At 38.4% G+C, this 22,964-nt stretch overlaps 4 protein-coding genes across 5 annotated transcripts; 1 reads left to right on the forward strand and 3 right to left on the reverse strand.

Annotated features, from left to right (window-relative positions):
* Positions 1–95: 95 nt before the first annotated feature.
* On the forward strand, positions 96–5,765 carry LOC118335812 (myelin-associated glycoprotein-like). Its single transcript, XM_035672257.1, is given in 10 exon segments — positions 96–198; positions 448–813; positions 897–1,193; positions 2,221–2,478; positions 2,553–2,813; positions 3,892–4,158; positions 4,264–4,560; positions 4,658–4,748; positions 5,022–5,091; positions 5,457–5,765. Coding segments are annotated over 10 exon segments (2,262 nt in total). The 5' UTR covers positions 96–152.
* si:dkey-24p1.1 (uncharacterized protein LOC556718 homolog) lies at positions 5,727–15,738 on the reverse strand. Of its 2 annotated transcripts, XM_035672443.1 has the most exons (17): positions 15,513–15,738; positions 14,701–14,767; positions 14,184–14,588; positions 13,477–13,761; positions 12,721–12,969; positions 12,313–12,570; positions 11,896–12,192; positions 10,860–11,153; positions 10,143–10,415; positions 8,993–9,259; positions 8,754–8,823; positions 8,595–8,658; positions 8,355–8,494; positions 8,103–8,160; positions 7,438–7,529; positions 7,284–7,353; positions 5,727–6,980 (listed from the first exon to the last, which is right to left on the reverse strand). In XM_035672443.1, exons 2-17 carry the CDS (start codon positions 14,747–14,749, stop codon positions 6,729–6,731), a joined length of 3,123 nt encoding a protein of 1,040 aa, XP_035528336.1. In that variant the 5' UTR covers positions 14,750–14,767; positions 15,513–15,738; the 3' UTR covers positions 5,727–6,728. The 2 variants fall into 2 exon arrangements, with proteins under 2 accessions (XP_035528336.1, XP_035528337.1); XM_035672444.1 differs by lacking the exons at positions 5,727–6,980; positions 7,284–7,353; positions 7,438–7,529 and adding an exon at positions 7,536–7,681.
* Positions 15,739–16,046: 308 nt separating this feature from the next.
* irgq2 (immunity-related GTPase family, q2) lies at positions 16,047–17,186 on the reverse strand. The gene has a single exon (XM_035672464.1). The coding sequence runs from the start codon at positions 17,184–17,186 to the stop codon at positions 16,047–16,049; it is 1,140 nt and encodes a 379-aa protein (XP_035528357.1).
* Positions 17,187–18,267: 1,081 nt separating this feature from the next.
* Positions 18,268–22,963, reverse strand: LOC118335813 (sialic acid-binding Ig-like lectin 11; the record flags this gene model as incomplete). The annotated part of the gene is made up of 6 exons (XM_035672258.1): positions 18,268–20,722; positions 20,890–20,959; positions 21,240–21,360; positions 21,805–22,086; positions 22,201–22,470; positions 22,777–22,963. Coding segments are annotated over 6 exons (1,287 nt in total), but the record flags the coding sequence as incomplete, so codon positions are not given.
* Position 22,964: the final 1 nt, after the last annotated feature.

The following is a 22,964-nucleotide window of genomic DNA, read 5'->3' on the forward strand; positions in this document are numbered from 1 at the left end:
TATTCGATCAAGTAGATACAATACCCCTAAATACAGGATTTATCCCCCATTATCCTGGTAATTCATGATAGTTGACCAAGAAATAAGAATTAATTTTTTTGTGTGTGTATGTCCAGTACCTCTCTGTAGGATCATCAACCTGACAGAAAAGCATGACAGGTGCTGTAAAGGTTTTCCTCATATGCTGTCTACTTCAAGGTAAAGTATTCCACATTTAAATGCTTTTTGGATGTCAATTATTTACAGTTACTCACAAATACTGCATAAGTTGCTTTCTGTTTTTAACATTTAGTGTTTGCCGGTGTCTGCTGTTTTTTTGCATGGTTTAGTTTTCTCTTTAATAATGATTGTTTATCATTTTCAAGGTGCCCTGTCGCAATTTTGTGACATTTAATACTGGTGTTCATATTGGCGGATATTTATTTTGTTGCTTTTGTTCCACTTCAGGTAGCTTATGCCAACAATGGGCAGTCTTCATGCCTGAGAGAGTAGAGGGACTAAGTGGATCCTGTGTGATCATCCCCTGTACTTTCACCTTGCTCGCTGATTTTGAGCAATACCTGGATGATTCGTGTAAAGCCATTTGGAGGAGAGGCTGGAATCGAGTGCAGGTGTTTGATTCCAGCCTCACTGCAGCAGGTGCGAGCTCAAACACCATGCAGGGAAACCTGACGGGGGTCCTACGTGACAAGGACTGCACCACCATCTTCAACAACCTGCCATCAAACCATTATGACCGCTATTACTTCAGACTGGAGTGTGAGAACAAACTGAAGTACAGCTTTCACACAGATGTCATTATCACCACTCAAGGTTCGTGCTATGTCCACTTATACATGTAAACCCACATCTTCTGGTATCTCTCCTGCCACTTCCTCATTATTTTTACTCCTCAGTTCAACTGCCCAGACCCACCATAACGCCATCCAGGCTGGAGGTAGAAGAAGGGACTCCAGTGAGGTTGAACTGCTCGGCTCTAGCTGTCTGTCCCATTCTTCCTCCAGCTCTAACATGGACCCCCAGTATTGGTGACATTGAGGAGGATACAGAAACCAAACATGTGACCTCTGTTATGAACTTTACCGCTTCTTACCTACACAATGGACAGAAGCTCTTGTGCAGCGTTCTCTACAACCGACAAGCTGGCAACAGCGATCTTCTGTATAAACAAAGTTTGACCCTCGGTGTTCTTTGTGAGTATGTTTCTGGCATGACTTGTTGTTGTGTTGGGTGTTGTTTCAGATAACATCATATCATGTCATCTCGCTTTATATAATGTGAGGTTATGACGTGTTGTAAAAAACAAATCTATTTTGTGGTTGTTTATCCTCCGTTGAACAGTTTGCAGAAATTCCCTAGAAGGATAGTGGTCAGAGTATTTGGATTATAAATGTATTTATTATTAATTTTACAACTGCAGACTTGATGACTTATTAGTGGGAAGCACTGAAACCATTATTAATCACTTGCTTACATTTACAACTGTGTACTTGCAGACTCCTGAAGAATGATTTAAAAAAATATATCGAAGTTCTGCAGCAATTATAGAGCATCACAAACATCAATGAAAATAAATATAAATAACCATGAAGAAATAAATAAATCATAGAGGTTACACACATTAGAGGCATCATTTGAGCATCCCTGAGCATAGCCATATGCCAATGATACTCAGACCCCCACTAATTATGAGGGTGACATAACAAATAAGTATGGAGGCACAACCCAAGTGGGATAGTATGCGGTAGGCAGCAAAAAATAAATAAATAAAGTAAATGACTGTATAAAATCAGGCGAGAGATGTTGCCCTATCGTCATGGTTATTACACACATAACTTATCTCTGTGGTGAAACCGCGAGAGATATTTTTCAACATGAAATCCACAAAATGTTGTTTTTACACTTTGGTTTTTGTACAAACAAACCAGATATAGCATGTCAGTGAGCTTTAGAGGTGCAGGTACAAGTAGTAGTAGTATGTTTTACTTTCAGGCAAAGCCAGGCTAGCTGGTTCCCCCTGTTTCCAGTCTTTGTGCTAAGCTAAGTATCTCCTGGCTGTAGCTTCATGTGTATCATACAGACATGAGTGGTATTCTCTCCTCATTTAACTGTCGGCAAGAAAGCTAATAAGCGCTATTTCCCAAAATGTCAAGCTATTCAAATGAAATCTGTTTATGCTACCTGCATAAACACATTTAGATTTTCCAAATTATCTTCCAGATCCTCCAAATAACACATCAGTCAGTTTCTCTGGTCCTGTAAAAGAGGGCAGCTCTGTGACTCTGACCTGCAGCACTAACGCAAATCCAGCTGTGGACAGCTACACCTGGTACAAAGTGGATGGAGATCATGTCACAGCAGTGGGTTCTAAGAAGAGGCTTTCAACTACGGTCTCAGAAGTCGACAACCAGTTTTACTGCAAAGTCAGTAACAGATATGGATCCCAGAATTCATCCATCGCTCAGATAGACGTACAATGTAAGTCAGATTGTAACAGAAAGGCAGACGACAAATATTGTCCAGCAACGTGGATTGAACGTGTTTTTTTTTAGTTTCTCCCAAGGACACCACAGTAGTCGTCGACCCTGATGGTCCAATACTGGAGGGCAGCTCTGTTACTCTGTTCTGTAGGAGCCGTGCCAACCCACCAGTGACCAACTACACCTGGTACAAAGATGATGAAGAGGAAAACGAGCCTGGGTTGAGCTTAGTTCTAAACGGCATCGACCAGAGCCATAATGGTGACTACCACTGTGCAGCAAAAAATGAGCTGGGAGAGGGAATTTCAGCAGCGATTCAGCTGGACGTTCAGTGTAAGTTCATTTTACACACTAAAGACATTGATTTACGCTGATAACAAACAACACAACTATGTTTCCAGTGTGTTCATATGCTGAATATGGCTCTACTGTATATCCAGCTGTGGTCTCCCAAACATGACCTGAAGCCAACTTTCAGTCACAGGGCAACACTACAGTGTCTGGACCACGGACAGTAATGCATTGTCACATTGCGTGACAACCTCAAAATCCTTCCTATGTCAGTGGTCCATCATGACTGAGCTCTGTTGTACTTCCACATGTGTGCCAGTGTGTTAATTTATGTGTAGTTGTTTTGTTGGGTTTCGCCCCTTAAGACCTCATTTCCAACCGCAGAAAATGAATAGGTTGTCTCATCTTACTGAAACCTCAAAATTTAAAAAAATAGACTGTGAAGGTATTTATAGACCTTTATAGTATCTGTGAAACAGCATATTATACAGTATGTTTTTTTTTTACTTTTTGATTTCCATTATTCAAATAGAATGTAGCTTCCATTAATCATTGGTTAAGTTTTTTGAAAAGGCACAAAATTGTAAAAAAATCACATATTTATTGTCCAGTACAAAAGGCTCATTTCAATTAATTTACCTCTTTCAGTTCAGTCTTAACCTTGCAAAGAACATTAGAAAGAACAGAGCTTGAGCTTTTTGGAGTGTGTGCCAATGCCACTTGATCTTCATCAGCAGAAACAGTTTTTCCTCACTCAAATTTGCCATGGAATTCATGTTGGCTAAACAGTTGAGTTTCAATGTTTAGAAGACCTCAGGAAAACAGATTGTTTCACTCCAAATCCTCCCAGAAAAGAAAAATGTGAATCTTGTCATAGTCTGAGCATGATTTTTTTTATATTATGTGACACCAACTTAAAGGTCCAGTGTGTAACATTTGGGAGCATCTACTGTCAGAAATGGAATGTAATATTAATAGATATGTTTTTATTATTGTATAATTACCTGGATATAGGAATCAATGTGTTTTTGTTACCTTCGAATAGGTAATCGATTCTGCATTCCCAACAAATAAACAATAACCGTATATGCAGGACTAACAGCAACATTATCTTTCTCAGATCCCCCTAAGAACACCACAGTTTCAGTTGACCCCTCTGGTCCAGTGGTGGACGGCACCTCTGTAACTCTGACCTGCACAACCATCGCCAATCCAGCAGCAGTTAACTTCACCTGGTTCAGAGTGGCTGGAAGAGAAAAGGAGATGGTGGGCTCTGAGCAACACTTCATCTTCAACGTGACCAAACTCTCAGAGGACCAGTATTACTGTGAAGCTCTGAATGTCCACGGAGCTGAATGCTCAGAGCTGGCCAGTTTTGATGTCACATGTGAGATTTATTTATCTTTTTATTCAATTGTAAACCTTTGTTTCCCCCTACAAGTGTGACCAAGCATGTACTGCATGTAATAGCCAATTACTTTCCCTGTCTCAGTTTCTCCAGAGATCCTGCCTTCTTCCCGTTGCGTCAAGATTTTATCCCAGATTCGATGCACCTGCGACAGCCAGGCGAACCCTCCTCCCTCCCTGGTTTGGGAATTGGCCGGGGAGCCTGTCAATCACTCAGCTGACATCCCAATCAGGGAAGTTCCCATGGGAAGTGTGGGCATGAGGAGCCTCATCACCTTGTACCATCTGGATGGAGACATGCCCTCTTTAGTCTGCCTCAGCATCAACTCACTGGGCTCGGATAGTTTTGTGTTCAACGTGTCCTCCAGTGAAACTCAGCTAGGTAAAGCCATGTTCAGGATGCTGCATTTATATTTGGTTTTTATTTTGCATAATCTGCCTTTGTGGTTTTACTGACTGATGTGGTTTGGACTTTTCAGTCCTCCATGCTGTGTCTCTTTTGATTGGCTCTGCAGCAGGAGCACTGGGGATGATGTTGGTGTGTGTCCCGCTGCTGCTGTTCTTTTGCAGGTGAGAAACAGCTAAAAAGACAACAGCAAACGCCTTAAATACAGTGCTGTTAACAGGACATTTTGAATGCAGGTTTCAAAATGAGACAGAAACACATTTAGAGGTCTCTATCAAGGGTGTGACTTGGATGGTGACCAGGCTGGCTGTCATTTACAGTGGGCAACCATGGCTACCCCATAGTATTGCTAAATATGACCTTGAAATTAAAAAACGTATTAAATAAAAATAATAAATGACTATATATATAACAATGACTTCTTGTGTTGGTTGTAGGAAAAGGAAAGGCAGCCTTTCACCCGACAAGGGAATTGTGGACACTTCAGACATTTTAGTTACTAATGAGGTGAGTTTATGTCCTGCACACACCTACATGTATGAGTGTAAACAAGGGAAATGCATAAAAAAAGGAACCTTCAAATATCCCAAAAGCAATGCTTTATTAATATTTATAACCCAAGTAGTGACAATTTGTAGACCTCTTATAAGGAGTGTGGAAAAAACTTTTCAATTTGACTGCTGCACTATTCCCTTTCTCTGTGTATTGTTGAGTCTTGCTTGCAGGATAACGAGATACAATGTTGTTTTTACAGCAAATAGACTTATTTCCCAGAATGTTGAGCGGATATCATCTAATTGGGCCTAATTAAGTAAAGAGAAATATGATCTTCATTACTGAAGCAAATAGTTGTCTCTCTTGTTTTCCTACAGACCAACTCTTCACAAGTGGATGTGATTTATGTCAATAATGCCATTCTGGAACAGGATGGAGTAGTTGAAGAAGACTCTCTGCACTATGCCAATGTGGACTTTGTTAAACTCCAGGCCAAGTCAGAGGGTAAGCTTGAGGAAGGGGAGATCAAAGGCCTGGCCTCCAAGACAGCAGAGTATGCTGAGATCCGTCTGCACTCCAGAGGAGTTAACGGAGGAGCCAGAAAGGAAGAAGAAACAGTTGCTGATACTCACTAAGGACAAAAGAAAGACACTAATGGTCTTATCAGTGAAAAGGTTATGGCTTAACTTTAGGGGAAATAATAGCTGAAACCGCTACAGGACTTTAAGATCACCCACTTCAGTTTTTCGCCCAACTGAGCAGAACAACAACGTAAAGTCTGCACTGCACTGCAGGCAACCTTATTTAAAGTGAGTAATGTCGCACTTTCATTTGTCCCTTTACTAAAAAATGTCTAACAAAACAAAAAACACCATAAAAAATAGGTAGTTATCTCATGATACAGATGACAGAGCTAATCTGCACGCTGAGGATGAACCTTTAACATCCCCACAATCAGCCATTACAGTAAATGTTCCCTTTAAGCTCATTACTTTTATTCCTCTATGTTATGTTTAATATGTCCATGCTAATGTTTTTCCTCTCTGTTAATTTGTCATTTACAACCTTTGTGCAGAGTGATAGAAGCCAGTACACGAGTGACAAAGACTTCATGGATAATTCTGTATTGTTAAAACACATACATCTGTTTTTGCCATTCTTCCTGCACTTAAGTTTGAAGTCATACAAGAGCTGAAGTCAAAGCATATTATAAAAAATAGAGCATTATGCATTCAGCACCTTGTTTCAACATGCAGAAACAAGCCTCAGTGAAGCAACTGTTGCACAGCGTTACAACATTACAGCGGTGTCTACTTGTATTTAAAACATCACAGTATTGTCATTAAATTTTTAAAATATGTACATTTGCCCACACATAACACAGTTTGAACAACAGCATGTCAAAATCACCCTTATTTATATTTTAGGGGCCTAGGGTTTGGATTGAGCTCATAACGTTAGTCACTTTTCTCCCTTCTGTTTGGTACTGGTTACTGCAGTAGAAAAACAATAATGTAATGTAAAAGCAATACAGTGGAGTGATAAAACATGTTTAATAAACAAAACCTGATGATTGATTATGAACATGATTCAGTGTGGCTCAGGCACGATGTGGGCATATCTGTAAGGCGGGGTAAGAACATCTTAACTCAGATTTTGACATCAGAGTACTGGGTCTCTTCTTCATCAGAGGTGCTGGAGTCGGTGCTGGAGTCAGTGCTGGAGTCGGTGCTGGAGTCTCTGCGGGCTCTCTGATGTCCAGATTTTGCCTTGAAGCTCACTTGTGTATAATTGATCTCTGCTTCATCTTCACTGGTGTCTGTGTCATAGTTCAATAGATCTGGAGATGTGGCTGCATGTGCTGCACTGATGTTCTCATAGTCCTGATTTTCTTGCTCATTCTAGGGCGATAACAGAAACGGTCACCAAATCATTTGTCATAAATTCTTACATTATATAGATATTCTAAATTTGATGCACAGCTAAATGCATATGGCCACATATATGATGCTTGTGAGGACTTGATGGAAACATCCTCTTTGCTACAATATTGTGGGCACACAGACATAGACAGACAGGACATACCTTTCTAGATTTAAAAAAAGTAGGTTTACTGTAACCACGCACAAGCACAATGCAGTTCAACCATTAATATGGTTTAAACCGAACAGGACACATGAAGATGTGGTTTGTAGGCTTCTGACCTTTTTAGGTGGCTTTTGCTTTGACACCATAGCATACACAGTATCATCTTCTGCTTTTGCTGGTTTGTTCCTAGGGAAACAAATATCAATATCAAGCTGCCATTTAATGATACCTTTCTTCTTCTGATATTATATGAACAGCATAAATACTTACTGCTTATTTTTAAAGTGCAAAGAAGCATAGTTTAGAGCCCCATCCCATGTGCCTCCACCTTGCTGTCTCATTGGCTTTTGTACAGAAGGACCCTGAGCAGATGCAGACAGGACACAGCAGTCAGTGTACAGTAGCCACTGAATTCATTCATTCATGCCTTAAAATGGAAGCTGTGGGTCGTCTGGTGATTCATTGCTCCACAATATTGAATGATTATTGTTCACTGAAAGATACATCCGGCTGTCTAAAATAGAGCGAGATAAATAGGGATTTTAGTATATTACATTTTGGGATGTTTTGTACTATTGGAATAATAAATAAATAAAATAACAATGGGGTCTAATAATAATTAAATATTAAATTAAATATAAGTATTTAATATTTCTGCTTACATTTTAACATTTGCAGTATATCTAAAATAATTAACATATTTATAGGTAGCTAGAGGGAAATTTAGGATACACCGGGCCTTCGCTCACTAAACCCATTATATAGAAGATGGACAACAGTGGGGGATTTGCTTGAAATTTATTTTAAAAAAAGGAAAGTCAAAAGAGATTAAACAGAACTGAGTTCATTTTCCTAAAACTCTCACTCTCACAATTTCAGTGATGCAACTCAGTAACATTTTTCATAACACCCTCTTTTTGAATTGTTTGACTCACCTTATTTCCAGCAGGCAGATTCACAGTGCAGTAAACACTGTTGATGTTGGATGCAGGCCTGTGGAATAACAACGGCATTGAGAATAAAAACATGCAACTCAGTGACTGATTATAATAAATGACTCTCATTCATGTCTGAAGGATCTTAAATGGATGCTTTGACTCAAGCATGAGCAGCAGCGTCCAGCTTTTTGTCCTACAGAGTGTGCCTTGTTCTGGGTGGGGACAGCGTGTGTGCGGCTGTTGTCTTACGTGCTGTCTGGACGATGCTGGCGTTGTTGGGCCATCGGACGGCACGGCTGGTCTGGCAAGATGTCATCTGTGCTCCTGGAAGGCTCTGTCATCACTGACTCGTTCATTAGATTCCCCCTCCTGGCGCAATTCCACCAACCCTGAATGGTTTAACAAGCACACATACACACAAAGATATGTAGGTTTTGTACAAATTTGTTCAATCAGGAAGCAGAAAATATTGCACAAGTGAGTCATCACCATAAAACCATAACAGGGTGATGTGTTTGTAGTTCTTTGTCGAATTAATTTGTTCCTTTTGTTTCTGAAAACATAAGAGGGACACAACAGTGGTTATACGAGTCAACTTATCTGTGACATTTATTTTTGATTTATTTTGAAACATTTTTAATACTTTACCTATAGACAAAGAAAATAAAAATAATGACCAGGACACCCAGAAAAACAAAGAGTAACCACATCAAGCCTCCTAGAAACAACAGAGCATAAGTATATTTGTGAACAAGTAGCATTGTTTCAAACTGCTGTGAGGAAATAATGTGTTTTGGCAAGTCTGATTTCACAAAACCTTTAACACGTCTCCTGTGTGAAAGTAATATACAGTACACATAGAGACATGTGGTTTTTAATTCACTCACGGTCAACAAACAGCAGGACTGGGTCAGACTGTTTCACATTTATTTCATTTTCTGCCGTGCAGTAGTAGAGTCCTGGTTGGTTTGAATACACTGTGTAGTTCTGACTGTCAGACAATTTTTCATCATCCTTGTCCTCCATCTTCTTGTACCATCTATATTGTTTGATTTCAGGATAGCTTTGACTGCTGCAGCTCAGCATCACAGAAGTGATCCCACCTGGCAGCTGCTGCTCTGCTGCTCTTGTGATCTTTGTGTGTTTTGGAGCATCTGAACAGGGAAATGTAGGAGAAAAAAAAAAACCTTTAAGCTGCTCTGTGTTGAAATTTTTAAAATTTCCTTTTGGCATCCCCCAGTGGTTGTTTAAAAAAAAGACACTGTGGCAAAGCAATAAACTGCCCACACCCTTAAACGTATGCCACAAGAACAACTGAAAGATGCTATAATCTTTTATTTTTTTATTTTTTTAATTAAAGCTACCACAAGGATTTTTTAACTGCTTATGGAACAATTTAATCCTGATGCCTCAAATTCTAAATAATTAACACTAAAACGGCAATTTTGACCATTTTCAAATTTACATGTGCATACTTGCTACTTGAATTTTCCTAAAAGAGAATAACTTTTTTATCTACAAAGGCAAAAAAAAAGTAATCACATGCATTGGAGCTTAAACAGGTAAGCACACTATTCATGTAATTTCAGTAGTTCATATAAATTAGTATTATAGAATTTTTATGTTATTTATGCTTCTATAGCATAAACTTTATTCTTGCGATAATTACGGCTCCCTATATTTTATATGAATATTGATAATTAAACTTTCTTAAATGTTATTTTGTTTTTTAAAAGAAACTTTTTATATCAATCATTGAAATCATATTTTATTAAAGAATCCCTACTTAAACTGCCACTCTCCTGGTCGTAGCTTAAGTTCAATGTTGCCAACGTTTTAACTGTTAATAGACAGCATCCTTCATTTGTGGTCTGATTCTTATCTGGTTTAGGGAATATATAGAATCAAAACTAATCATAGTACTACAGATGTGCTAAAGTTATACATTATGTTTTTGGTCTCAGACAGCTCAAACAGTATTTCAGATATTTGCAATGATGTAAATGTAGTTCACCTGCACACCACCAGTCTACTCACACTTGACTTTAACCTCAGCATACTCTGAGTATCCAGTCCCGATTTCATTCCTGGCAGTACATTGGTACCGTCCACTGTCAGAAGGGCTGACAGACTGTACTTTAATGATCTCAGTCTTCTGGGTGCTTTGAATTTTCCCATCAAGCGTTGTCTTGTTCCAAGTGACAGAGGTCACTTTCGGGTAGGAGCGGGCATTGCAGCTCAGTGTCAACAATTTGTTTTCATCCACAGTAAGACCAGGCTGGGCATGTACTGTCACATCTTTGGGAGAATCTGCATTTACCAAAAATATAGTTTAAAAAAAATATTTGAGACAGATCTAAACATACATTAACTTAGACCATATTTTCATAGTTGTGTATTTAAAATATAGATCTTTAAAGTTGCCAAAAACTATACCGTTTCAAATTAAGTGTATTGGTATAAAGAAAGTGGAAAATTGTATTTAGGTATGCAGTAAAGTAACTGAGTAAATGCATGTTGTTACTTTCTGACAGTAGTTTAAGCTACAGCTGCCACTAGAAACATTTACGCCATAATACATCACTAGGAAAGTCATGATATGATTCACGATAAAGATCTACTTCTGCCATTTGAAATGAAAGTTGTTTTTTCCTTTTTGTACTGAGATTAAACAACAATAACTTAATGGAAAGTTTTGGTTTTGATATTATTTGTTTGATTAGCAAAAAGACAATGCACCGCTGAATTACTCACATTTCACCACCAACTTCCTTTGTTCGCTTGTTTTTGAACCCTCGCTGTTGTTGGCACTGCAGGTGTAAGATCCTGTGTGGGCTGAAGTTGCATTAAATTTGTGATGGAGAGTGTTGTAGGGTTTCAAATAAGAAGTTTGTGTGAAAAATACTTCTGAAGACTGAGCATTTGCTTCAGAAGTCCTTAACAACTCGAGTTGTGATGGTGGAAAGCTTTCAACAGTGCAGTTGATGGTGATGGAGTGACCTTCTGTGACCTCAGTATCCATAGACAGCATAGGAATGGTGGGAGGATCTGTGGAGGGGAAGCAGCTGTGTGCTTGAGTTTCAGTTAAAGCTTAAACACTTAAGAGTTCGACATTTTAGGAAATCTACTTAGATGCTTTCTGGCAAATAATTAGATCAATAACAGATCTCATGTCTGTCCATTGAATGTAAGCCCGCAACCAGCAGCCAGTAGTTTAGCACAAAGATGGAAACAACTAGCCTGGCTCTGTCCAAAGGTAATAAAGTCAGCCAACCAGTTCAGTCATCAACACTATATCTGATCTGTATCAAAACTGAAGTTTAAAAACTACAGTTTGCAATTTGCACAACATGGAATTATAGGCCACCTGTTTCTTGGGAGCAGTAACTTGCCTTGCAGCTGCTGGCTGTAAAATGATTAACTGCTGTTTTTCCATTTAAGTTTTTGTATGGCTTAAACAAATGAGATACAACTTGTTCATTTGTGAGCTTTAGATGTGCTGGGAGGTGGTATTTTTAACCATTACACAGAGCCAGACAAGCAGTTTCCAGACTTATGATAGGCTAAGCTACCTAGCTGCTGGCTTCAGCTTCATATTTGCCTTATAACGAGTTACTGTACAGAGTTTATTTAGTCTTCTCATCTAACTCTCCGCCAGAAAGGGAAATAACAATGATAATTGTAACAATAAAAGTAATGACTTTCACAATCAAGTGTAAATGCTGACACTTGATGTAAAAGTTTAAACTTAATTATGACAGAACATTTTCAGAATGACAGAATTACTTACAGAGAACTTCTATGCACAGCGGCTGACTATCCCACCCTGTAGAGATGGTGTTGGTTGCGTTGCACCTATAACAAGCCTGATCTGTTCTTTGTACAGGCCCCAAACTTAATCTGTTGTAGTTAGTTGTCTTGTACTCCCACTGTGATGAGGAAATCCGTTTACTATTTTCGTCGCGGGACCAGGAGTATGTCATCGGGGCAGGATTAGCATCAGTGTCACAGGTGAATGTAAGGTTGGTACCAACTTGCACTTTCCTATCATTTCCAATAATGGAAATGTTCGTCTTCCTTGGACCGTCTGAAAGGGAAAACTTTTTTTTAGTATGCTTTCTATGGTGATACTGTCATTGGATTTATTTCCTTTTGCTATCATCATCAACCATGACAAACATGCAATACAAGGAGCTGTTAAACTTACATTGAACCTCAATGTGAAGCGGCTCTGATGTTCCAGTGCCTGCAGAGTTTGTGGCACTACATTTGTAGAGTCCACCGTCCTCACGCTTAATTTGATGAACATATGTCTGACTCGAATTAATATGTTTCTCATTTTGAAACCAAGTGTAGCTTTGAGGTTCTGGTTTGCTTCTCTTTACACTGCATGTTAAAGTAATTTTATCTCCTTCTTTAACCTGATTAGCATGTGGGGTCATCTTTACCTCAACTTGAGGCACATCTGAAACAGACATTTTAAATATTTAAATATTTTTTACCACAGCAAAATGTCAAAAAAATAAAAAAACAGCAGTATTACAGGAGTTAAAACTATTTTTAATCAAAAACACACTAAATTTAAATTAAAGTAAAAAATATAGGAGGTACTCACATGTAACAGTAATATTCACTGGGCTTGATTGCACCCCATGTTTGTTGTGAGCTTCACAGAGGTATTCTCCACTCTGTGATTCCTCAATTGAATCGATCTTCCATTCTGGCCCCGGGAACGTTTGATTATTTTTAGACCATTTAAAAGTTGGAGTAGGATGTCCTTTCGCAGAGCAAATCAGAGTCACATTCTCTCCTTCCCTGATGTTCGTAGTAGTGTTTACAGAAGCCTTTATGTCTTTAGGAGCATCTGTGTTAACAAATTCAATAGTAAGTAAGGAGAAATCAGTTTACATACAAACATAGATGGATTCTTAAGGCAAATCAAATATGCATAAGAATGAAGTCATATTGTGTTTTTTAGTTTCAGTAAAGAGTTATTTAAAGGAGCCCAACAAATAGCCTGAGTATGAGTTTAGCACAAATTAACAACGTAATTGCATGACTTTTTTTGTTTTTTTCCTGACATATAAGCTGTTTGAGAAATAAATGTTAGAGAGCATGGAACCTGCAAAAGTGATGTAATTCAGTGGTGTTGCATGCCACTTTTAATGTTGCCTTGTTTTTTATCATATTATTACCACTAAAAAGCAAATTCTGCTTGCTTACTCTGATCTTAAAAGAAGAATCACTAGTAGTAACTTAGGGGTAACACCTGTAGATATTGTTAGCTAATGTATTCTTCTCCAAAACCTTCCATGTCTAAAATAAATAAATAATAATAATACATAATTAAACTTTCCATTCATGAACTTACATTCGACAGTTACACTGATATTCCGAATCAAATATGTGTCTTTGTTATCTTGTGTTTTGCATGAAAATTTCCTCCCATCATCCTGCCAGTTGGCTGTGAAATTGACTTTGGTGCTTTTCTGTTTTTCATCTGGTTGTTGAAGGTTTGACAGTGTTGGTGACAGTTGTGTCAAATCTTCAATCTCAGGGTTTGAAGGACATGAACGTAGAGTGGAGCATGTGAGCGTGATCGTGTCCGATTCATTCACAACAGGTGGTTTCTCAAAAGTGATCGGGCATGGATTTTCTGAAAATGTGAAAATAAGACCTATCAGCAGAAATGTAATGGTGAATGAATATATGGCATAAGAAGCCCACGGATATACAGAAATAGTAACGAAATTTCTGGCTGTTCCCTTTTGGAATCTTTTTGCAGATATTTTAAAGAATAAAAAAATATGTTTTGTCATAATGTAATTGCTTTTACATACTATTACAGCTTCATTTCCCATTCTAAAAATATGACGTTAATGGGTTCTTATAAAATGAGAATGTTAGTATGTGATATTCATAAAGAGACTTAATTCCTCTAAAAACTATAACTTTAATCTTAACTTAAATCGATCATTTCTCCAGATCAGCTCTCCAGATCAGCTCTCCTGATCTCTCAGGGTTTGTATACCTCATTTTGTTGTGTATTTCCGGAAAATATCTGATCTTTGTACTTACCTGTAACTGTGAGGGTCACATTTTTAGTCACCCATTTATTTCTACCTATTCCTGCAAATCTGAAGGAATAGTTTCCGCTGTCAGTTTTGTTCAGGTCGCAGATCAAAATACTGCATAGTGGCTTTGGTGGGCTTGGATAAACCTCCCAACTTGAAGATGGAGACCCGATATATTCCACTCTTGCTGCATAGTCTGGACTGACAGGACGTTTTGACTCATTTGTACTGTAAATGATCGTGGCAGTAAAATTGTGGCCATTCCAATATCCATTCTTCATCCAAAACCAGTGTGCATCATTAATACTAATTTTAGACTTCACTATACATTTGATTTCAGTGCAGGACCCCTCTTTGGCTGTCAGGTCACGCTCTAGTAGTTCAAAGAGGTCTTGAGTAAAAGAAAAATCTGTGGTGGTGAAAACACAAGTGGAAAAGTTAGATAATGTTTGAGACTTGTGAACATGCGAATGTTGGGAAAAGCAAACATTGTTATCATAGTGGAGTAATAAAATTCCTACTTTTTATCAGGGCCAGAAATAGGAACCACCCAACTGTCTGAGCATTCATCTTCTTGCAGCACTAAAGCTGAAAAGGACAAAAAAAAAGTTTTTGTACATAATTGTGTGAAATATATTTACTGTAAACTAGCCTTGTTATTATCAATGCAAATCGGCAGGCTTTGAGTTTTTCTTCCTCTTTTTTTGTTTTTCTGTGGTTCTGCATTTTATTCATTTCAAGATAGTTGGGAATTTTCCAACATTGCAATAATATTATTTTTTCTCCCACAAGTAGCAGAATTTGTCATTTAGTTTTAGTAAAAAAAGATTGAGAGAAAAAGACCTTAACCCAGAAATAATTCTGAATGTTTTGTTGAAAACCTCAGTGTCTCTTGATAGATCTATATCTGCAGATCCCAAAACATTGTAATACATTTGAAGGCTGCAGGTTACAGGTTTTTTCTTTTTCCTTTAATACCTTAAATATTATGATATATATAAAAAATGTTTTTTTTTTACATCAGCCGTTTATTTAAATTACTTTTGTCTGCTTCACTAGCCATGCAAGTTGAGTCACTGTACACAAGACATATAAGTGCAAACAATCCTTTGTCCCTCCACAATGTAAACATATTATCATCAATTAATAAAGGCTTCATATACAGCATATACATCACTTACGAATGCCACTTTATGGATATATGGATATGGATTTATGGAAATACATTTTTCAATTCAATTGAAGGTCTTTAAAATTAAAACTCCTCGTTAAATTTAAGAGATTACTTTTTCAGAAAAATTAGGAAATCAAATAAAAATAAACTTGTTCTTACCTCAGATGATCCGCTTATTGCAGTCTGTAGCACACACCATCCCTCTTAAAATATGCATAAGATTTAAAAAAGTACGTTTTCGCAGTTGATCCAAAATCTCAAAGAATTTGCATGCTCAATCATGCAAGCGAGAGAACCCAATCTTTTAGACTTATACTGATGGAGGTAATGTAGTATTTGTTTCCTTCAACTTGACTCCTATAATATGTGTAGTATGCAGCTGAACTTCCTCTCACTTCCTCTATTTAATGCTTTTGTTAAAAGCGAAAGCCACTGATCAGGGTGGGCGAAGTATTTTACAGAGACAGAGCAGCTTGCAGTGCTTGCCATCTTTTTGCAAAATGTATGCGTACACACTACAGTGTTTACAGTGTCCTTAAGTCCTTCAGGCTCATCAAAAAGAGGGAAAACGTATCAGAAGACTCATGAAATATTGTATGCAGTAAATGGTGCGTTTATTATATACCAAAACATAAAAGTTAATAAGAACCACACTTAGAATGGTAAACAATTCACAGGGTAAAACACGTGACTTCACTTCCCCTCCCCAAGAGCAGCAGCCACTATCTTCTCAGCATCAGCTGCCATTTCATCAATGGCGCCATTTAAGGCTTGCAGCATTGCAGTGAAGGAGCGGCTGACAGAACGGGCATGTCGGGGCATTGCCATCTCCACCAGTTTCGACGAACCTGCGGCCAAGTCCTTTTCTGCCGCTGCTAGCCGCTTTTTCACTTCACCTTTGGTGACCTCCACTGACAGTGCACAAGTCCGCAGCCTTTTAAGGACTGTGGGTTCCAAGCCACGCTGTCGGGCCAGTCGCTCGACCGATTCAGTGTCCAGACACAGAGATAATTGTGCTTTGGTTAGAATCCGCACTGCTACACTTGAGTCCACCATGGAGGCCACAAAGGGAACAGGAATAGCCGACACCCCACCAGATAGCGAGGCGGCGGCCCAAACTAGTGCTTTGAATGCCTCCTTTTTCTGAGTGACCAGGGAAGAGTTAAGCGTCGGCAGAGCCAAGAGAAGGGCGTGGGCTCGGATCTCTGGAAGGTCTCTTCCCATGTCCTCCAACAGGCCAGAGAAGTCAGACTTCTCCAAGGTGGAGGGTCTCACTAGGTAGACTTTAGGCTGTGCAACACCTTGTGATGTCAACACTTCCAGACTGGCTTTCGTCTTTTCTTCTAGGCTTTTTTCTGTATCTTTTGCTGAAGCTAAGAGGATAAAGTACACTGTGTGTCGCTGCAGTGACCTTGCCTCCAGGAACACCACCACACTGTTGGGTTGGGGTGTCTTTGTGAATGTCATGAACACGGCATTGTACCGGAGGAACTTAAATCTATCCATGTATCCATCAGGTTCAAATGGAGAGGTGGATGGGACAGGCGGCAGATCCCACAGGCGAAAGTCGGGGTGTTTAGGATTAGGGTAGCCTGCCAAATCCTCCGGGGCGATAGGGGATGGAGACGGAGCTGTTCCATCATCCCCCGGACCAAGGCCAAGGAGGGAGTTTATAAACGTGGATTTTTCATCCCCACGGTCCCCCACCACAGCTAAGTTGATCCTGCTGATAAGGAGATCTTCCACTGCATCCTTGACCTCTGATAACTTATTGTTCTCTATGGACTCTTTAAGGGTCTCAAGGAGGTTCAGGCCTCTGAAAACATCAGCCATTGTCTGTGAAAAGATAAAGATTACAATTATTCATATGAATACTTAAGGATATTTGCAAACAAAGCATTAAAACTGATCAACCGGTGTGACAATAGACATCTAACATAGCAATAAAAATGAATAAAACTGGCAGCTTTGGGATAGTAACCCTCAACCCCCTAGAAGAAACCTGAATTATTATATAACTGAAATCATATTTCTGGTGTCACAGGAAACTTGCTCATTCAGAACCGGTGTACATTTGTTGCACTTGATGTAAGTTGTTAGTAAGTTGTGATTTATACATTACTAAAGTAAAAGTGGTTGCACCGTGGAGATAAGTTACAACTTAACTTCAAACAACTAAATAGATACAAATGCCCCCTAAGGTGGTGTAAATCATAAAATGTCCACAAAAGGTGAAACAGCAGTTTTTCTGCCACACAGCATTATTTTCTCATTAATTGCAGCCTTTTCGTGACACAATAAAGATCTAATTTATTGATATGATATTTATATATCAAGATTGACTGTTGATTGGTCACTTGCCTTAGTTATGAATTTAAATTCAAACCAGTTTGGTTATGCCACATTTTAATAGCTGATTTCGTTACAAATTAACAAGTTGTTACTAAGCCTATAGTGTCAGCTTTACAGCCCAACTTAGGAGAACACTTAAACACATAGCTGGTGCAACTCAGTCAAGGTTTACATGGTACATTTTTTAAATCAGAATCTACTTTTTGGCACAGCGAGTATTGGCAACCAATGCAGAGTTTCGGTTTCAATACCATGTTGCACACACTCACCTACGGATGTTGAGAAGCAGCTCCGTGGTTGAAATATTTGTTCTCAGTTGTAAAATGTTGATTCTTCTGCAGCTCTGAAGCACCAGCAGCGTCAGGCTGATCTATTTAAGGTGTTTATCCAGCTAGTGGAACATTCTAATCCTGTTAGCTCAGCCCTAATCCAAAATCACTTTGAGTACATACATGCATGTATATGTAACCCTACTTGCATTCATGCATATGCCTTCAACAAGGCACAAACATTTACAAGCACACACACATAGAAGCACACGTTAAAATAAGTTCATGTTACATTAGCATTTATTTTTTTAAAACAGCTTACATTGTTATTATTATCAAGCAATAGCAGGAATATTATTACAATGAAAATATTTTCTAATAAGCACAATTGTTAAAGAATGGCCAAAACTCATCAGTATGGCAAGGAAGTACCTTAGAAAATATATTTATTAACAATACTGTTTCTCCTCACTGTCCACAATGTTGAAGATGAGATATTAGGTGTCCTAATTGTCAAATGGTTAAGGCGCACACCAAATTACTGCAATGTCCACGGTTCAATTTCACTTTACATGACCTTTACATGATTTCTGTTCCTCTACACTTCCAAAAAAAACAACAAAAAAAACAACAAAAGATAAAGATGTATAAATTAAAGTCAGAGCCTTAACCAAGTATTTTTTTATTGCCCTAAGTTTACTATAAACCTTAAGTGTGACAGATCAGGCTCAGGTGTATGAAATTAAATGACTACCTATTTTGTAATTCAGGTATAAAGATTTGTCAGTTAATGATGATACGCAGAACCTGTAAAGAATTAAATTTTTGATGTAGGCATCATTCTTGTAGACACACAAAAAACATGGTCATCAATCTGACAGTTGGCAGTTTAATTCTGTTATCCTTCATTAATAAAACAGTTATATGAATTTTCACATATTATAAAGAGAGAAAAGCTGCAGAATCTTGCTTTGTTCCCTTTTACAAGGAACCCAGTATATGCAAAATGTGTTTCAGTTGTTATTTTTGGCTCACATCCTTTCACACCACCATTTCCTGTCTGTCTTGCAGCTCAATACAGCGCTGTTTTATGTTTTTTCTACACCAATATATTATGTGAATTCCTCTGAAATACAATAATTGGACTCAAATTCAACATTTCAAAAACCTAAAAGAACATTTTAATGGCCAGCAATCCTAGCCTTGTCTTTCTGATAACTAAGTTAACACTTTTCTCATCTGTGATTAACATCTGGGTGCAGTAACACACTTTCGTCACATTGAGGTTGCCAGGCAACCTCGACATGAGGACATCACTGTGTGTTTTCTGTTTTTGTACAGAGTTTTAAATTGTGAACTTTAGAGCTGGTGGTAGATGCATTTTCAGCTTTAGACAGAGGCAGGCTATCTTTTCCTTCTTGTTTCTAGTCTTCATGCTAACTGTCTGCTGGCGCTAGCTGTATTCTTAATGCACAGACATGTGAGTGGTTTTATCTTCTACCTCTGAGGAAGGAAGCAATTAAGTGATTGGCCCAGAAAGTCTAACTACTATATTTCAACTTTAAACATTCTATGTACATTGCATAAACTTATATTAAAAAAAAAAAATCATATACAAAAAAAGGCACAATAACACAAAATACCCTTCTACACATCTTCGACATCGTCCATTGGTTTGTGGTGTACTTCAAGTTCTGCTTTATTGCCATCGCCATGTTGGTTTTTCATAGCCAGCTGCAGGGATGCACTACTTAGACAGTCTGATCTGAGTCGTAAAGTGCACTGGACAGACTCACTAAAAACGACTTAATCACACGGTAGCCACGCCCTAAAGCATACCCTGCTTTATCATGTATTTTACTCTAAATGGGAACATCATTTACAAAAATTACTATTATGCTGTATGGAAGAAGAATTGAAACTAGAGATTAAGACCATAAACGCATTAGGAATAAATTAGCCAACAAATCAAGTGAGAAGTAGGGTCATTGATTCCCCATAAGCATCAATACTATCAGACTTTTTGTTTTTCTGCAACCCATGAAGCTGCCCCCTGCTGGCCACTAGAAGGAATGCAGGTTTAAGACTTTTCCACATTGGCTTCACTTCACAGATGCGGAAGCCCTGTCCACTAATTATATACTGTCAATGGTCCCAAACACATTTATCTACAAAAACTAATAAAAAATATTATCTAGACTAATACAACCTTTTATACAGTGCAATACAGTGATCAGTGCTATGAGCAGAGCTGATTCAGCAAATGACTTGTACTATATTATGATGCTTAAACAATGTTAATTATTTGAGGCTTACCACCGGGCTCATTTTGGCTTTTGACAGCAAGAAGTTACCACATCAGAACAAATTAGAGAAGTATTTCTCAAACAACTAAGCAACACTATCCTCACCCATTACATCCTTCACAGTGGAATACAGTGCCCCATCCTCACCTTCCTCCTCATCTGGTACACAATACTTTGTCTCCTCATCCTCCCCTATCATCTCCTCTTCCTCTCTTCCCTCTCCATCTTCTCTCTCCTTTGCTTTTTCTTTTTTAATTTCAGCATACTCTGTCTCTGGGGTCCCTTGTGTTGTCCCTGCCTCCGCTGGATTTGGTCTTTTAATCAGGGAGAAATCAAGGTTGGAGTACTCCACATCTGATTTCCCTGCCGCCACAGCTCCTCCTGCTTCAGCTGCCTCTTGGTCGATGGCCTGTTCATCTTCCACTGCTTGACCAGCATCAATCTGTCAGATACAACAGAAATGTGTCATTTATCACCTCAAATGGCTCATTTCAGCATGAAGAAGTGGTTTTACTAAAAACTCCTGCACTGCTGTTTCTTGTAATAAAAATCCCACACATTTGGGTTTTAACTAATCTATTGTATGACCAGCTTTACAAATATAAATACCAGTGGCTCCTCGTGACTTGTCACCATCTCCAGAGTCTCAGTCACATTTCCATAGGTCCTCTGTTTTTTCCTGAGGATAAATATTTTTTCAACAGTAACAAACATTGATATACAAATAACAAGTAAAGATTACTAATCTCACACTTGAACAGACTTTAAAGGACCATTATAGTAGTTTTGTAGAAATGTTGGCTCCTTAGGCCAATTAATAAACATTTTCCATTACTGATAACCATGATCCCAAAGCATGTTATACAAGTCCTTTATGAATTGGGAATTCACATTCAGAGCATAGAAACAGATAGACCAAAATAATCTTAACAAAAAGTAAAATAAGAACTTCAGTGTACCTGTGGCATTTTGTCACCAAGCAGCAAATGACTGCGGATATAAGAGCGCCAATAAAAAATGTAATGATCATTTCCAGCCGAGTCACAACTCCTAACAATTTCATTATATGACCTGCATGACCTGCAACCAAGAGGAGAACATTGTAAAAAATAAAGTAAAAATTCAAAACTAAGGCATGACATGAAGATCCTGTACAGTTTGAAGGGTTTGAAAGGTCCTAGAGCCTCTATTGGCAGAAATGGAATATAATATTCATAGGTATGTTTTCTTTAATGTATAATAACCTAAATATATTAATCATTATGTTTACATAATGTTATGTTATAATGTTTACTACAGACGCCACTGATCACCTTCCATGAAGTCCGCCATGTTGAACCGCCATGTTTTGACAGTAGCACAGAATGGACAAACAAAGCACCGGCTCTAGATAGGGGTGTTCGTGTTTTTGGGATCTGCAAATACACTGCTAGACTCCAATACATCCTACACACTGGACCTTTAAGGGTTACAGGGTACAATTTAGATTGGAGATTAGAGAGCATTTAAAGTGTGAGTGGTTACCTTCTTCTCCTTCTTTGTCTTCGTCCACAATGAGGTTCCCTTTTACTTCTCCATTTTTATTTCTGCTGACACACTCAACAGTGTTATTCTGGTTTTTAACAGTTAGGATGACGGTGCTGTTGACTGTAAGGTTTGACACACTGGTACTGACAAAGTACTCAGGGTGGTTCTCTAACAGCGGCCATTCAATGGTGGGTAGAGGAGAGCCCTGACTGATACACACACAGGTCAGAACCTCCAACTTATTTTTGCATCTAGAGCTGTTTAGGATCTTTGGATGCACTGTAAAAAAAACAAAAACAGAATCACAAAATGAAATAAAGTGTGCAGTAAAGTGATAGAAGATTAGGCAGAATATAAAAATAATTTTCCTTTATATGGAGCCAGTCTACTTACAAGTCACAATTACATTAGCATACACAGTCATGTTAAAGTGTACTGCTGTACAGACATACTGTCCAGTATGTTCTGCTGTCACATTATGGATGACAATAGTGGCTGTTTCAGTATTGTTCTGCGGGCCAATTCCAGTTTTATTGTGCAGGTTTTTGTTGGATGGGACTTGAGTCCACATGACGAGAGACGAAGGGAAAGTTTTGCAAGTCAGATGCAGAGTGTCGCCCTCCTTTATGGTTCTATTTCCAGTTATTTGAGGTTTCTTCACATCTTTAAGACAAAAAAATTGGAGCAAAAATTTTGAATTTGTTTGATAATGTAATTTGTAAGCATTCTTAACACATGGCTTCAACCAAAAGCTTTAGTCACTTTGACACATTTCAACATCTACTTGTATACTACAGTGGTGAGGCTGTAAACACACACAAACATGAAATGAGAATATATTGTTGACGGCAAGTTCTCAGATCTACTTTTAAATTTATACTGTAATTTACTGACAAACAAATTCAAAGACATTCTTGAGTGGTGTAGAAGTCATAAGTAAAAGAATACAATATAGTCTATTTTACTCACCAGTCACATTCAGAGTCACTGTCTCCTCTGTAGTGATGTTGTTTGTGAAGCTGACCTTACAGGTGACATCGGTGCCGTGGTGTTCAGCTGAAGGGTTAAAGGTCAAAGTTGAGCTGTGTCTCTGTGTGACAGCAGTCAGATTCTCAGTCTTGAACTCAGTGATATTTCCTGTGATGTGAGAGTCGTTC

This window comes from Morone saxatilis, unplaced genomic scaffold (genome assembly GCF_004916995.1).
Source record: "Morone saxatilis isolate NCDOM2014 unplaced genomic scaffold, NCSU_SB_2.0 Contig24, whole genome shotgun sequence".
NCBI lineage: Eukaryota > Metazoa > Chordata > Actinopteri > Moronidae > Morone > Morone saxatilis.